The sequence below is a fragment of the Pygoscelis adeliae genome, unplaced genomic scaffold (assembly GCF_000699105.1).
Source record: "Pygoscelis adeliae isolate BGI_AS28 unplaced genomic scaffold, ASM69910v1 Scaffold89, whole genome shotgun sequence".
Classification (NCBI taxonomy): Eukaryota; Metazoa; Chordata; class Aves; order Sphenisciformes; family Spheniscidae; genus Pygoscelis; species Pygoscelis adeliae.
In genome coordinates this window covers 204467-221789 of record NW_008825559.1, presented here as the reverse complement: position 1 = coordinate 221789, position 17323 = coordinate 204467, and the positions used below count along the sequence as shown (strand labels likewise).

The following is a 17323-nucleotide window of genomic DNA, read 5'->3' as shown; positions in this document are numbered from 1 at the left end:
GTTGACATTTTGAAGAACAATGAAGGACTTGGGGGTACTGGTGGGTGAAAAGCTGGACATGAGCCAGCAATGTGCGCTCGCAGCCCAGAAGGCCGATCGTATCCTGGGCTGCATCCAAAGAAGCATGGCCAGCAGGTCGAGGGAGGGGATTCTGCCCCTCTGCTCTGCTCTGGTGAGACCTCACCTGGAGTCATGTGTCCAGCTCTGGAGCCCTCAGCACAGGAAAGACACGGACCTGTTGGAGCGGGTCCAGAGGAGGGACACGAAAATGATCAGGGGGCTGGAGCACCTCTGCTATGGAGAAAGGCTGAGAGAGTTGGTGTTGTTCAGCCTGGAGAAGAGAAGGCCCCGGGGAGACCTTATTGCAGCCTGTCAGTACTTAAAGGGGGCTTATCAAAAAGATGGGGACAGACTTTTTAGCAGGGCCTGTTGCAACAGGACAAGGGGGAATGCCCACAGCAGGGGGGTTGGACTAGATGGCCTTTAGAGGTCCCTTCCAACGCAAACCATTCTGTGATTCTATGATGTAGATACCAAGTGTTTAGAAGCAGCTCATCACGAAATGTGAAGGACAAAACCGGATGAAAAAACCCTCATAAGTACCTGTTTAAAAATGTGGTGTGATACTGGAGAATCCCCAGTGCATTCACATTGTCCTCTGTTGGTACCTAAATATATCTGAGCGTCTTTTCTCCACCTATGTCTGTTGTAAGGTGAGCATCCATCTTGAGAATTTTTGTTTGCCTTGTCATTTCAATCCATGCATGTTTCCTGGCAGTTTTCTCATGCATTGTGCCACAAATGTTAAAACAAAAAAACCCCAACCAGCCAAACAAAAAAAACTGACCAAAAAAAGTCCCCACCAAAAAACCAAAGGGAACACCCCCACTCTGTTCAAACAAACCAAAGCAACCAAACCAAAAAAACACTGCAGAACAAACTGTGGTTTACCTTTCTTGGTTTGTGATGTTGAGCACTGTAATTTGCATCCTTAGCATAATTGCAGTTATTCTGGTTTTAGTTCATTCCTGTTTTGAACTTGAGATAGGTTTAAAGTGCGACGGTGAATATAGACTTCCCATCTTTCTTCTTCCTAGCTTCATCAGTAAGGGATCCTTCTGTATCTAATTGTTCAGGCTTTAAAAACGGGTTTGTCAGTTATTCAAATAGATCTCATATGACTAATGTAGCTTCCACAAATTTTCCAAATATTTGCCAGTTTCTCTTCTCTCTCTACTCTATTTGTCTTTAGAATGTGTAACTCTCTGGTCCAGAAAGATAATTTCCTAGATGTTTGCCCCATCACAGATAATAGCAGGAAAGAATCAGCAAGGAGAGCTTGTGAATCTAAATAGTAACACGTGATTATTTTTGGTGAGCAGGCACAGGATTGTTGAGCTGTTCATCTAATGAAAATTTCAAATCTTTTGCTCCCGTCAAGAAAGGCAAGAGACTTGGAGGAGGACCTGAGACAACATACCTTAGGACATGATTTTCCTGAGGCCATACCTGAAAAATCCGTACAAGATAATTCCTGAGCTATGGGTCAGTCGGGCTTTGTGGATATGTCCCTGCAGCACTTCATAATCATGGAGAGACCAGTTTACTTATGCAGGTCTCATTTCAAGGACATTGCTGAACAGATAATTCACTCATTTGCTTTGCAGAGAGCATGAAGGGTAATGCTAGCTCCTTTAAAATTTTAAAAGTGTATATCTTGGTCAATCTAACCTATTTAGCTGTAAATTATGTATGGTAAGTGTTTTATGACCGTGGTCCATGCAGCTTGAATGACCTCTTAAAAAACTGAAATCCTAACACCTGCAAGGCAGTAAAGTGTCTGCAGGGAAAGAAATTGATGTCATAGTAATATCATGACTTCAAACGTACATGTTACCAGACAGTAGCAAAATTAATTGCAGCCCTTAATATACACTATTAGTCTCATACCCTGCTTCATCTCTGCCGTTAGCCCTTTCCTCAGCCCCGTCTGTGCTACTTGCGCAGCCTCTTGCGTGGTGGTGGTGAATGGGAGCGTCTGGCATTGCCGTACCCTTTTTCTTGCTGGTTGGTAGCACGGCTCTGTGCCTTCTGTGGTAGCACGGTAGGAAGCCTGTCTCATGGGTTTAGCTGGAATCCGTGGGTTCTGGTAGGTAATTGCTGGGAGAAATGACGGTTATGGTATCTCTAGTATCACTATCTTGCCGCTCTGATGTGAGGCAAGTTCCTCGGGGACTGGTTCCAGCTTTGCAGAAAAATGAGATTGGTTTGGAAGCAGGGGGTTAGGAGGGTAGAATGAGGGACATGTGCACCCAAAGCCCAAGGACAAGAAGATCTAATATTATCATGATTTATTTTTTTGGTGTTGCAGAAGAGTCAAGTGGTATTGTCCCTTATGTCTTGATAAAATAGTCTCTACTAAAAACAATTTAAAAGATCAAATAACTAATCTACCCCTTGGAGTCAATCTGTCATGGAGTTTAGAGAGACGCTAGCGTTTGAAATAAAGCTAATTACTGGTACAGTAACTGGCATTCTTCAAGATGACATGCATGTTTGAAGTGATGAGGAAAAAAAGAGAATACTAATTAGTTCCAGAAACTCTTAAGCTTGGGGCAGTGTATGAGGATAGCTGGAACTTGTGGGTGAACAAAATGAATCACACGGCCAAAGTTTCCCAGTGCCCAGCTCTTTGAACACCTGCTTCAGTTGTACAGCTCGATAATGCATTGTGAAGAACCTTGGTTGAGAAGATAAGGCACTCCGTTTGCATATATTTATTTAACTTAATAAAATGAATTTATTTCAGGAAGTTGAAAAAAAGAAACTTTTACATATCTGCAAAAACGCCATTGAGGTTTTTTCCTTTAAAAAAATAAAATACAGAAGCACGTTGGTTCTGAGTCTATGATTTTCTAAAGTAGGAAAAAATAAGGAAATAAAATATATTCGCAGATTACTTTATACCACCATACGCTTATTTTCCTTTTATGAACAGTTAAGGAAAAAGGTTTTGGTGGCTTTCAAGATGAATATATGTTTTGAGATCTTCACCAGGGAATAATTAACAGGCAATGGACAACTGCTGAGGGAAACTGTTAATCAGAGAGTGTATATATTAACTGCCAAGACACGACTTTCTTTTCCTTGGTTGACATTTAAGCCTAATGAAATCTGTTCTGCCATGTTGCATGAGGGTGAGCTGACTAACTCCCTTAGAGTTAGATTCTCGTGTAATTGTAGAATAATTGTTTGGTATTTTTGCTTTTTTTTTATGTCTAAAAAAAAATATTTCATGAGTTGGTGAATCTGGTAACAAAAGAATAATATAATGTAGTAATTTTAAGTGAAATTTTACACTGATACTGAATTAAGTTGCTTTTTTTTCGCTGGAGTTGACTGAAATTTAGCACCTGTCTTTTAGGACTACATAGTGAAGTAAGCTGCAAGAGGTACTAAATCATCCCTATGCCTCCTTACCTTGGGGTAGAAGTTCCACTATGTTGCTGTTGCTTCTTTAATCTGTTTTCCTAAGAAAGGGAGGCCTGTGTGACCAAACTATACATTTGTTTTTCTTTCCACCTTAATTATATTTAAGATCTTTACCTCCCTGACAAATATGATTTGACCTTGGGCATCAGGTTACAAAGTTAAATGAATTCTTACGAGTTTTGTTTAAAGACAACACAAGTCCCCACCCCCAAAACGAACATCCCCACAAAAACCCTAGGCAGGGAAGAGGAGTGTTATTGATATCTGTCAGCCAGGGAAAGGCAGGTAATACGCTTTCTCCTTTTGAACACCAAAGTCTCTAACGTGCAAATCTGTAGAGCTCTGCACTTCATTGGCTCAACTGCTCATGGAGAGGTCTTGCTTGCTTTGTATTTTGCAAACAAAATCTCTTTGAACAAAAAGGAATTCTTTACGTGATATTGCTATGCAGCTCTGAGTCTTGCGAACTTTAAGATTAGCAACTAAAATGTTTAGAATTAATGTTTCCTGTACTGTGCACCACTTTAAAAGGTATTAATGAGTCTAAAGTGTATCTCTCTGTTACGTAATATGATCGTTATGAAGAGATGTCTGTCTTTCTACTGGTCTTTTCATTTACCAAATATAATCAAACCGTTTCAGTTGAGGGATAAAATGTTGTTCACAGTAAGTTGCTCTTGTAACAGAAATTCTAGCACAAACAATGTTTGCCATTTTTGTCTTCAGAATGATTGAGGAGAGTGGGAAGAGGAGGAGGACAATGGCAGAGAAGAGACAGCTGTTCATGGAAATGAGTGAGTAAGAAATTTGAAGACATAATGTCATTTATTCTTTACTGAGAGCTTCACTTTGATAGTTTTACCAGATCATTTACATCTTGTTTCTGCATGACCATTGCCTCATCTAGTGAAAAGCATCCTGGGTGCTCCTGGGTGCTGGTCAGGAGGAGAATGCAAGAGGTGAGTCACAACTGCCGAAAAGGTCATTCATTTCTAGGTTTTGTGAAGCTCCTTTTTTAAGGAACATTAACATTTCTCATATATGGCAATATCTAAAGTTTGTGGACAACTATTAAAATAAATAATGACAACAGATCACCTTTTACCTTAAAAAAAAAAAAAAAAAAAAAATTGCACCACAGTGCTAGCGTGACTCAGTTTGAGGGGTTTGGGGTTTTTTTTTTGTACAGGACCATTCTCTGAAAGAGAGGCTGTAATTGTTACTAGAAATCAAATGCCCGTCCAGAGATAATATAATTTAAAGGAATGAGACATAGCCTTTTAAAAAGATACGTGCAGTTAGAAGTAAAAGATTGTGTGTTTGCATGACATCATGTTATTTTACTTTCCTATGGGAACACAGGACTGAATGAAGTTCCTAGGTTAGGCAAGCATGTCCTGTAATTCCAATTATAGGCTGATGAAGGTCTGTCTTGAAACAATAGTATATTCGTGCTATTTTGTTGAAGGAATTCCAGAGTAATATTCTTACTGTGGTTATAAGCGTCTTACAATTTCAGGAACAGTTTCATTCCTGGCTAACTTATATCTGCTTCCTCTCATGTGAGACCGGTCTTGGGTAGTATTTCTCCCCACCTTCCCAGCTTGCTTTACATTTGAGTTTATAGTCATGTCTCTTTTTGGCTTGTTCAGCATATGACACGAGCTAAGTCCTGTGGTCTCCCTGCTATACACCTCCTGTTCTTCTCTGCCTCTATTCAGTTTTACTTGAGCAAAGGTGACTGAATTGTGTGTGATATCCTGGATGAAATCTCATTAGAATCTTTTAAAATGACAATAGTACTTCTCCACTAGAAATGCTTTGACTGGTGCATCAGAGTATTACATTTGTCTCATCAATTTAAAGTATTGTAGTCGTCTTGTGATCATTTAGTACAGAAATTGACTTGCTAATTTTTAGCTTTGGCTAAATTGTTAAAAATATTCAGGATTCTTCTGACTATCTTTATACAAGGTGTCTCTTTTTGCAGCTGTGGTTCTTGCTGTTCGTTATCCGTGAAAGTGCTGGTGTATAGACATTCCGAACTGCCTTTCTCTGTAAGGCTCTTTAGCATATCAGTATGAGAAATCTAAGGTCTTCAAGCTTCACCTGTCCTGTGGTGGAATATTTCACTATAAAGTAAACACATAAATGTATTCCTTTCTAGGTGAGCTTCAAACACAGAGTAGATGTGCGATGTCTAAAATGGATGCTTTCAGTGATCATTTCTTGTTGGTCAACATACAGATTTGCTGAAGTGTTTAGATAACTGCTCGTGTGAGACAAGAGTAGGCCTTGTCATTCACCCACATTGGACATGCTACCCAAGGATGTGTGTGGGGGTTTTGTAGTACTTACGGAGCTGTCTGACAGGCAAGAATTCTGTGCAAGCTATTTTAATTTCTCTGAACTGCAGAATGCATACGGAGTTTATCTTATGGGAGGGGATAAAGAAGATGGAACCAAACTTTTCTCAGCCCAGTGGCAGGATACAAGGCAACAGGCACAAACTGAAACACAGCAAATTCCATCTGAATGTAAGAAAAACCATTTTTAGTATGAGGGTGGTTGAGCGCTGGGAGAGGTTGCCGAGTGAAGCTGGGGAGTCTCCGTCCTTGCAGATATTCAAAACTCAACTGAATACAGTCTTGGGCAAATTGCTGAAGCTGTCCCCGCTTGAGCAGGGCGGTTGGACTAGATGATCTCCCTTCCAGCCTCAACTATTCCGTGATTCTGAGCTATACAGATTGTCTTGAAAACACATCCTATTTTATCTTCAGGTAGTTTAGAAGAATGACCTTGTTGAAGCTTTTGTGGTAATGTAACACAGGAAGACAAGAACAGAAAATGGACAACTCTTTGTTTTTGTTTTTGCATGTAGCTGTTTGACCTTTTATAGATGTAGAAAAATATACCTACATGTATATTTTATGTACATTTATATACATATATTTTATATAGACAAAGCATTCTGTGAAGACTCATGGCCTGTGGAAGTGCTTTCTGTGGTTTGAAAAATAGAAGTATGCACCCTAATTGAGAGTTTTGAAAGAATATTGCATAGAAAACACAAAATGAGCTAATTTGTTGTAGCCTTGGATCTGAATACTCCAGCTTACATTACCTGGCCAAGTACTTTCCTGAAATATATCAGAGACTAGTTTTCTAAAGATGATACTGTGAAATAATCCACTTAAGTTTGTTGCACCTTACTATCAAGCAGAACACTCCTCAGGTGTTGGCTAGTCTAGTGCCACTCTTAGGTAAGCTGTCATGGGGATCCTTGGGTTGGGAAATTGGTCAGCCTCCTCACCGATCTTGTCAGAATCTTTTCACCTCATGTTCTACATCAGTGATGAAGAGAAATAATCCTTGTATGTCACTTTCAAGACACCGTACATAGGTCTCTAAGAACAAGCAGATGCTTTGGCATGTGCGCGGATGCTTTGGCATCCTATTTGCGAAATTGTAATGAAATATCTAAAAGACAAGAATACTTTCTTAAATTTGCATCTGTGAGTCAGTGGGTGCATACACAAAGGTAATGCAAATGAGGTATTTGCAAGTTGGTTTCTGAATTCAGAATGTAGGAGGGAGTAAACTGTCCCCTTTGAGCAAGACCCCCTGATACAGCAGTCGGATACCTTCTTCGGGAGGATGTGGGTTTAGTTTTTTGTTTTAAATTATTTTTTAGAAGTCTGGATTCTGTAAGTCACAGTTCCCCATTCCTCAGTTCCCTACTCATCTAGGCTCTGGCTTTTGAGAGAAGTATGAAGGACTGCAGCTGATCCTGCTTTTATGCACTCGCTGAGAATACGAGAAGCACAGGAGCCACGTGCATCCGTACTGTTGCCCACGTGCAACTGGATTGTTTCACACTACACCTTAGAACTATATTGATTATAGGATGTAGCCATGAATGCTGTTGAAATGTGAGCCCTTTAAAAGGCATTTTGCTTTATGATTAATGGGATTTTCAAGACTTGACGTGTTGGCTGCTTCCAAATTAAAATGATCAATACTGGAATTTAAGCCAGTATCGTCTGATGTCCCCACTTCATTTATCATCTCATTTGATCAGTATGGGAGGTACGCAGGTCTGTTTGGCAGAGAGTTAACACAACTTTCTGAAATTGCTCAAGTTTGTAATGTTCAGAGTAATTGCTGGAACTGGTAGATGTGGTACAGACTAGTGATAGATAATGGCATTCAAATCCTTCATGATGTGGCATTGTTTGAAGGTATAACACACATCTTGAAGTGGGAGGTTGTTGGTGAAGATAAGATTTTTTTTTTTTTTTTTTTTTTCTCCTAAGCTTTTTCTTCTGCTTCTTACCTGATTAGGATCTCTTTGGGAGACAAAAAGCATGCTCCTGATGGAGCAATGCAGATGGCGGTAGGAGTACCAACCCCCCCTTTTCCTTGTCTCCTATCTTTTGTGTACATGTCTTCCAACATCAGCGCAACCTCTTCCTTACCCACTCGCCACTTAATTCTTGCTTCCTTTTAAGGTACTCATATCAGTCTCAAACTTAGGTCAGTTTATAATACACTGCTGAAAATCACTTTACCATGAGATACCTAATGAAAATCTTTGTCATGTTCATATGACAAAGATGATATATGTGAAGAAACACTCATACCATTTTTTAAGTAATTCTCTCAGATAAGCTGAATGTTATAGAGGAAAGAAAAACACAAACTTTTTTTTATTCATAGGAGCACAGAATTTTGATGTCATCAGACTTTCAACGTATCGAACAGCCTGTAAACTGCGGTTTGTACAAAAAAGATGTAATCGTAAGTTATAATTACTCTTTATCTTCAAAAATTTCTCATGCATGATTGTTTCAAATATTCTCCCCATGTGAATTTTAAGTACAGCAAGAGTAAGCAAATGTTTTATCAGACAATGGTAGCTGTTACTTAAACTAAACAGAGATTAAATATATAATTAAAAAGAGGCAGCAATCTTTGTCCAATGCTCTATAATAGCTTCAGTTTTATTCTTTAATGTTTCAAAAATTTAAAATATATGGGCCAGCTTGATGTATTTCAGTTGCCCTAAGTGTTGGATGCAGGCAGTCCCAAGCTATTTGAGCTCCTGTTCCATCATGGTGTACCTGTGTACAGACCATGTACACACCAGGTGTCTGGATCTGATCATGGTGGCATATATGAAATGTAGCAACCGTAAAGAATTCTTTAAGCTCATACCATACAAGTCAGTGCAAGGTTTCTCATTCTCTGCCATGATCCTTTGACCTTGGATAGCTCACCAAAGATTAATCCAAGGGTGAATAGGTGATACCACTTTGCATTCTGCTACCAGTGTTGAACTGGACAAAGCAAAAAGCGGAACCAACTAATGTACGCAGGAATAGGTCCCTCCTCCCAGTGACCTGGAATTAGTGTGTGTCTGGTGTGGAAGGGGACAGGAGAACAGCTGAGGAGTCCTGTAGAGGACATGTGCAACCGCACACTGCAAATTGTAGCTCCTCCGTAGCGCAGCTGACCCCGGGATGTGTGTGTCTCTTAGGGCTGTTGTGGCAGTACCCGCAGTGCCTTTAGTTTGATGGATGGCTTACAACTTTTTCATTCCTGTGGAAAAGTGTTAGTTCTTGTCTGTAATTCATGCTTTTGAATGAAAAATCTCTCAATCAGTAGAGGTATTAAGAAATGCTAATTATAGTACATTGCACACATTGGGCCCAACTCGCTGATGCCATGCATATGCCTTGAGTAACCTTTACATGATCTTTGTCTGGACCACAGGGTGATCCAGGGGCATATGCTTGGTGTGAAAAGGTAGCTTGGCTTTTATCGTTGTGTGGCTTTTATGTGAGAAATATAAAGATGAGTTTTATGTAAGAAATGTTGGAGATCACACTCTTACTTCAGACCCTTTTTTATAAGGTAAGGAAGATAACGAAAGTTGTGAAGTTAGCAAGTAAGTCTGTCCTTTGTAACTGTTGGATCACGTTCAGGTTGGACTGATGGATTATTGTTGATCCTGAGATGTCTTCTCCCACTATCATGCATACCTTTCAAGCTTTGAAACATTATAAAATGTTATTTAATGTGGTTCTGCAGATCATTTACTGTGGTTTTGGAAAACTTTTTCTCTACATTGTTAACACTTCTTAGATATGCGCTAAGATATGGCAGGGTAATTTAGGGAAACTCTTTGGAGCTCTAGACCTATGTTTACAAAGTATTATGCTCTGGACTTGGCAACTGGATCAACTGGAAACAGTCATAGTTTAACTGGAACATCAAGTTCCTCCTTCAATACCCAACTACTAGTCAGCATGAGGATGTTCAAAATTATTGTAACCAATTTGTAGTGTTTTTAGAATATGGCTGATGTCTTTCTCAAATGAAAATACCTAACTCTGCTAAAATGCACTGCATGATGATGGAAGATCGCTTTTCTCCTTTATGTAGTTTTTCTGTCAGAGTACCCAGACGTTGAAAGGTGGAATAAAAGGCACGCAAGATGTCTGGGCACTGCTCTGTTACTCATAGTTCATGTCAGCTAGTTTGAAGTATGAATATTAAGAGTCTGTCTCTCACTTCGAATACAAATAAGTAACTGTTCATTCCAAAATAAAAGCTAACATAGTATTCGGAAACAGTACCATAAAAGTAAGCTTGCATGCATTACAGAAGAGAAGTTAATTTTTTTTCCTTTATTTTTAGTTCATCTTGTTGATATCTGGAATATGATTGAAGCCTTCCGAGATAATGGCCTTAACACTTTGGATCATAACACAGAGATCAACGTGTCTCGACTAGAAACAATCATTTCATCCATCTACTACCAGCTAAACAAACGCCTTCCTTCTACTCACCAAATCAGTGTAGAGCAATCCATCAGCCTCCTCCTCAACTTCATGATAGCAGCATATGACAGGCTAGTAACTCCTCTAGTTGTATTCTTAAACTAATTTTCTCTTTTAGTTAGATGAATGCAGCCAACAACTGCATGAGTCTCCGGCAAACTGTCCGCATGCTATTTCTCAAGTTCATGAAATTGTGTGTTGCACATACACACACATATATTTAATATCATAGTAGTGCCTGCAGAGAATTTACATTGCCACTGCAGCAATGCTTTGTCTTAAAAATTACTTTCTTAAGAAAGATGAGTTAGTGCCTTCTGGAACTTGGAGACTGCTGTAAGCCGCGTATCTGAACTGAAGATGAAGTAAAACTGTGTTCTGCAGACTGTGATAGAACATAATGTTAACTTCATGGTGGTATAGCACTGTTTTTAAAAAGTGAAAGTGTTTTATTGAATCTTGATCAACAAGACCGTTTTATAATGCTGCCTTGTTTTGACAGTCAGCTTGGATCCTATTCTGACATGCTGTGACCCCATAAAGGCTAATTCTCATTTCTTGGCTGGAAGAAGCTTGATTTCTTGTTCAGGATACTGTCTGGGCATTTCCTTGTGTCCAGTTTTATGAGTTTTTTTCACACCGTCTTTCTTCAGGGTTCGGTCTGCTCATCTTCTTGAGTAGATGTGTCTCTGTGGGTTCTCTGAGTAGCAACTGCAAATCTTTCACTGTTGTTTAGCACTTCTTACTTTTTGTCTTACCTTTCTCACAGTCAGCTATTATTTCAGTCTTATCTTTCTTCTGCCCTCTCTCCTAGCAGTAGAGAACTGCTTGTGGCCAGGAAGCTGTCACAGAGACCGAGGAGTTTTACCCAAGACAATCTGCAGCACTGAATCTGCCAAACAGTTGTTCTGTTTGTAATGTCCAGACTTTGATCGTTTCCTAATGTGATGGCTTCTTATTGTCACCAAACAGAAGCTAGGTCTCCCCCCAAAAAAGTCCCAAGAGTTCAGAACAAGCCCTGTCTCACTAAGGACAGATAAAAACAACACAAAGCTCAAGCAGGAAGACTGCTACGACAACAGAATCAAACGTTTATTTTCCTGTTTAGTTCTGATTTGGTATTAGTTGTGAGATGAGTTGTAAGGGTTAGCTGATGGGTTTAGCTATTCTGAGACAGATCGTGCTAGAAAAATACAGAATTTAAAAATAGAAACGGTCATGTTTTGGGGGACTGGCCCAAAAGATTGAGGCTTTAGTTAGAGATAATGTTTTTCTTCCCCACTGCCCCCAACCCTGCAAGTTCTGCCTCTTCTGGAACCCAAGCAGCATGCTTGATCCCAGCACAGTGCAACAGCTTCTCTTTAGCTTCCTCTAGCTGGTACGTGGGATTGAGAGAGAAGCTGGGATGCTGCGCTGCGTTGTGCAATGGGAGAACCAAGAATAAAAGGAGAAGCAGGGCTGAGGCTCCCTCTCCAGGAGTTCATCAACATGGCAGACATTTATTTAAAAAAAAAAAAGTATACATCTGCACTGGAATTGCATCATTGGGGTAGCTGTGTGGTTGCTTGAATGCACGTAGCCCAGTAGTTTCTTACAAGGTGGTCCTGGTGGTAACATCACAAAGTCATTAGCATTCCACCAAACAGGTACAGGAATCAGAGAGTTGACTAGCATCTTCCCCATGGGAATATTTAAGTTAGAGCTTATGTTAGGTAAGTATGAACACTTTGCTGGGACCTGTAGAACAACACTGATCATGGTGCAGAAATGATGGCTCATACTGCATCAGTGGTGAGTTGTGAGGAGGAATGGCTTTGGTACGATGATCTTCGCCGCTTTCTTCCACAGAGCTTTGCATGGGTGTTTAACAGTTTATTCCGGGTCTGTTTTTCCCAATAGCCTCTCATGGCTTTCCAAAGTCCCTGACCCATTACTGGCACCCCAGAGTTACGGCTCGTTCCATGACCCCATTTGACTTTCAGAGCAATCAGTTTTTTATTTCATCGTTTCTAGAAATCGCATTTGATTTGACAGTGGATTTAATTGCTCCAACTTCTTTTTTCTTTTTAAATTGTAGGTATCAAACCACACTGTATGCTGGTAATAAAGCAGCGTGCAATAAGGGGGAGGGAGAGGGTGACCAGCAAACAAATGACAAAGTGAGTTAGCAAGCAAAGTGTGGAGTGATGTGATTAGGAGGAACCTCGTAATCAGCACAGCAGAGCTGGAAGGGGCATATGTGTATACGTAAGGAAATGCCTACAGATCAGCATTATGCAGAAAGCTCTCGTGCCTTTTCTGGGAAATCTGCATGACCGGGTGCCTCTCTGAAGTGGCTGTACAGTATTGCGTGCAGCATGGGGAACAAACAGGAGGAATGAGAGGTCTGATTCCTCTGGAGAGGACACGGTGGGAGAGCTGACACAACTGGAGTGCTGCAGTGGGTTCTTTAGGAGGGACAGACGAGGAGGGGGAGTTGCCCTTTACGTGAGAGAGCGGCTGGAGTGCATGGAGCTCTGCCTGGGGACGGATGATGAGCCAGCTGGGGGTTTGAGTCAGGATTAGTGGGCAGACTGACGTGGACATCATTGCTGCGGGTGTCTGCTACAGACCGCCTGGTTAGGAAGATGCAGAGGATGAGGCTTTCTTCAGACAACTGGAAGAAGCCTCATGTACACAGGCCTAGTCTTTTTAAACAAGTCCCCTAGTTCTGTTTCAAATCCTGAGAACTCCTGATTGTTTTCGGAGTTTAAAAAATCATATTGAAAGTTTTGCCCTTTTTCCTTTTGATAGGCAATTCAGCAGATTGAATAGCATTGGTAGAAAAACAGATTTTGGCAAGCTGCTTAATAACTACACCTCTACCAGATTGCAGGGGGAGGAGTTTGGGGTTTTCTTCTTGATGAATAAACAGAATGTCAGCAGAAGCAGGCCTATATTGGAAGGCACCATAAGATATCTTTCCAAGGATAAGGTTGTGTCCTGTGAGGAGATACTGATGGCTTTAGTCACGTGTTTTTTCTGGAAATTAATTCAAAGCTGAACTTTCTTTTGAGAGAAAATTAATTTCTATTGAAAAGAAACATGGGAGGGGGGCTAAGACTATAACTTATGGAAATTTGAATTAGTCAGTAAGATTTGCTCAGCTAAAAGTGGAGGTCAAGGCTTGAAGAGGATGAACTTTTCAGACAACCAATTTCAGATGTAGTCGAGTCTTAGTTTTTTTTCTTACACACAGAGAGAGTGCCAACTTATTCCTTTGAGAAAGCTATTTAAGAGAAAAGAGAGAAACAAAGTAGGATAGCTGAGATCTTTACCTTGTTGTTAACTATATAGCCTTTATATAGCTTGAAATAAATATCTAATGTGTTTACTTTTCTCCCTTTGTTTAGTTTCTTTAAACAACCGTTAAAAGGGTACTGGATATCAACAAAGTGATGGCCTTTGAGTCACCATTCCTCTTCACAGATCTTCCTGCAGTTGTAGCTCTAGGACAGATTGCCTCTCTTCTGTAGAGGGAATATTTGGAAGATACTCTGAGTCTGTATTAAAGAAATAGTACATTATACTTCAGATACTTCTCAGTCTGAGAAGGGTTGAGAGCCTTTACCTCACCATGGAGTGTGTGTCACCCAAAGATATTTGCATTAACTCTGAATGTGGGAGGGGAAAAAAAAGTTATTTGGTCACTTCCTGATAATCTCCATCTGATTGCTTGTCTGTCATTGACATCAGACCTTGTCACAACTTTAATACCATGAGCCAATGTTTACTTCAAGTAATTTTACTCTTAATGCTTTCCGAGTGCTAGTGTTCAAGTGCAAATGTTAAATGAGCATCTCATTTCCACTGAGAAGTATTGTAGAGTTCTTCCAGATCGCTTCTAACGCTCATCGTGTATTTTCCCCATCATCGTATTTCCCATGATAGTACAAATTATCTGTCCCATACATTTAATTACAGTTACTTGAACATATTTTAATTCTTTTTCTCCTTTTATATGTGACTTTAACTTTCTTGGTTGTTTATCAGTCTGTACCACTGTTGCTGTTTATAGTTAAGGATAATGACTGGGTACATTTCTGTTTGGCAATAAGTTGCTCGGAATTCCAACAGCTTTTACGCACGTTTACACACATTTCTTTTGCCCTGTGCACCACTAAACTAATGTTCTACCGACTTCACAGTGACAGTGGATTTACACTGAGATCGCCACACCGTGGCTGTCTAATATCACGTGTTGGAAGTTCTCCGACTCCTGTCTTTATTACTGTGAAAGGTGGTAGAGAAATTCAGGAGACAGGGAGGTGGGATGCATGCCTTCTGGGCCAGCACTAAGCTGGGAGAAACTGTTACTGCTATCGGCTGCCCTGTGCTTTAACCCAGCCAGCCGCCTTCTGTGTTTCTGGTGCCTTGCTTCCCTCATAATTTCATCCTTATCTTTCTTTCTGGTAACAGAAGTTTAAATCAAGGAGTAAAAATTCAAAGCAACTAACAAAGGGTAGCAGAGGAAAAAGAGATGTTTTACAGTGAACAAATGTATTTTAATGGAAAAAATTAACACGTTACTCTTTTTATAGGACGGTTATGGGATGAACAAGAGAAATGATACTGTATCTGTGCATTTTTCCTAATGCTGCAAGAAAATTTGATTTGTGATTAGATACTTGTTAACTCTTCCAATATATTAAAAATGCTATTTTATCACTGTTTGAATGTTATATTAAATAGTTTTGGCAGATCTTAGTAGTTAAAGGAGGGCATTTATGCATTTCTTTCCTAGGCCTCAAGTATTTTTGTTACTTATCATTCTATGCAGTAATTACTTACCATGTAATTTTTTTTCACAGTGAGGGCCATGGGAAGCTGACGGTATTTTCAGTGAAAGCTATGTTAGCAACAATGTGTGGCGGTAAAATACTGGACAAATTAAGATGTAAGTATTTTCAAGTAAATCAAACCATTTTATGAAATATTTTGTTTCCATTACTGGCCACATATTTTTTTTTAATTGTATTAAGTTCTGAAAGCTAACTTTTTTGCTTATTCAGCCATCTTTCTATGGAAACGAAGCTTGCTATATTAATGTTTTTGTTACACATGCCATCTGCTGGCTGTGAAACATACTGAGTTTGTTACTGAGTAGGCTTTACAAGTACATTTGTTTATTTTGAAATGCTTGGGCGCTTCTTTAAATGTAAAACTTCAGGTCTGATTTTTCTGATAGTAATGTCAAATTTGTTGCCATTTCCCCTGTTTTGAGGATGTTGGGGGGCTTCTGTGTATCTTCCGCTTCATCTGAGGTGCTCTCTGCGTCTTTTCATTCTGTAATTCCAGCTTCTCAGTTCTTTATTTTTTAACTCTTTTTTTATTCTCTTCATCAATCTTACTTCCTTTTTTCTTGTTTCCATGAGCCTTCTGCTGTGTCAGTAGAGAATCAGAGATACCCATAAACATTGTTTTTGTCCTTTAGTAGTAATTCTTGTTTTCCTACCTTTCTTAATGGCAAGGTGTACTGTTGTTATGGGTGGTTTTCTTTTCATTTCCACCCTGAAAAGTTGGGAAGATAATCTTACTGTCAGTGCCAGATTTTACTGTTCAGGTCTTGCCATTTTCACCTCACTCTAAATGCCTTTTATGAAAGTTATCTTGTAATAATTCGTTCCTCCTAATCTCCATGGTTGTCATTCACTGTAAATAATTCTTTAGACTTTTCTACATCATTAAGCTTCTTTATTATATTTGCTTTAAAACTAGCAACGTGAAATACTAGTGTGCTGAATTAAACTACATGACAAGGTCTGAAAAATAGATAGTGAGAAATCATTGCATGCACACATTGATATTATGGCTGCACATGTTTCAGTACCAGGAAATGCCGTTTTTTAAATCTGGTAGTAACTACAAAATTCTCCGATTAAAAACAAAGCTGCAGGTGACTAAAGATTAGTGTTAAATAAAGGGGACAGGCATATATGACAAAGGATATTTAAGACTTCTTAAGCATTTTTAACAAATTACCTCTATAAAACCTGCAAGATCAAACGCTGGGGTAAAGAGATAGAGGCTATATCTCCTCAGTAAAAGATTGCATTTTGGATTTAATTAGGATAAGATTTGAGGAGGTTACAGTAGATGAGCAGTTCAGCACAGGCCTGGGACGGTAAAGGAGCATTATTTCTAGAATTAGCAAGAGAATACTGAAACACATCAAGAAAATGGCAATGTGACCTTTTAGTGGAAAAGGCGATTAACCACAGGAATTAAATGTTACAGGAATCAGTAAACTTTTGATGTTTTCAGACAAAACCCTAGGTATCGTTCTAGAAGCCTCAAGGTGTTGATTCCAAAGGTTGTTAGTTAAGATGCTTTTGCCTGAAGGACACCTCATTTAATAGTCCTATTTATCAGGTGTGTCTAGTCTTAAAGCTTAAAATTTGTGCATTTAATGTACTGTTCTTTCTCTCTCTCTCTGTCTTTTCATAATGTCTGCTTTTCTTCATAGCATTTGAAGCTTCCTTTTTCTCTTTTCTTATTCTGTTGGCTCCTGTTTCCTTTGCCACTAACTTTCTTCTTTATAAAAATTCTTAACTGATGGTCATACACTTTGGACGAAAGGCTTTTGACTGCTTTCACTGAATAGTGCTGCTCCTTATAGCTTTGTTATATTCTGGTTGTTGTGCCGTTTACTTATTCTTTCTTGTATCTTATCATAGAATCACAGAATAGTTTGGGTGGGAAGGGACCTCTAAAGGCCATCTAGTCCAACCCCCCTGCCGTGGGCAGGGACATCTTCAACTAGAGCAGGTTGCTCAGAGCCCCGTCCAGCCTGACCTGGAATGTTTCCAGGGATGGGGCATCCACCACCTCTCTGGGCAACCTGGGCCAGTGTTTCACCACCCTCAGCGTAAAAAATGTCATCTTATATCTAGTCTGAATCTCCCCTCTTTTAGTTTAAAGCCATTCCCCCTTGTCCTGTCGCTACA

General features: G+C 39.7%; 1 protein-coding gene across 1 annotated transcript in view; it reads left to right on the top strand.

Annotated features, from left to right (window-relative positions):
- Nucleotides 1–4219: 4219 nt before the first annotated feature.
- The window catches only part of DTNB (dystrobrevin, beta), a 198699-nt gene continuing 185595 nt past the window's right edge, over nt 4220–17323 (top strand). Inside the window, exons 1-4 of the mRNA XM_009332341.1 lie at nt 4220–4286; nt 8212–8292; nt 10195–10408; nt 15188–15273. Of these exons, the coding sequence (XP_009330616.1) occupies nt 4220–4286; nt 8212–8292; nt 10195–10408; nt 15188–15273 (448 nt within the window). The remainder of the gene's footprint in view (nt 4287–8211; nt 8293–10194; nt 10409–15187; nt 15274–17323) is intronic.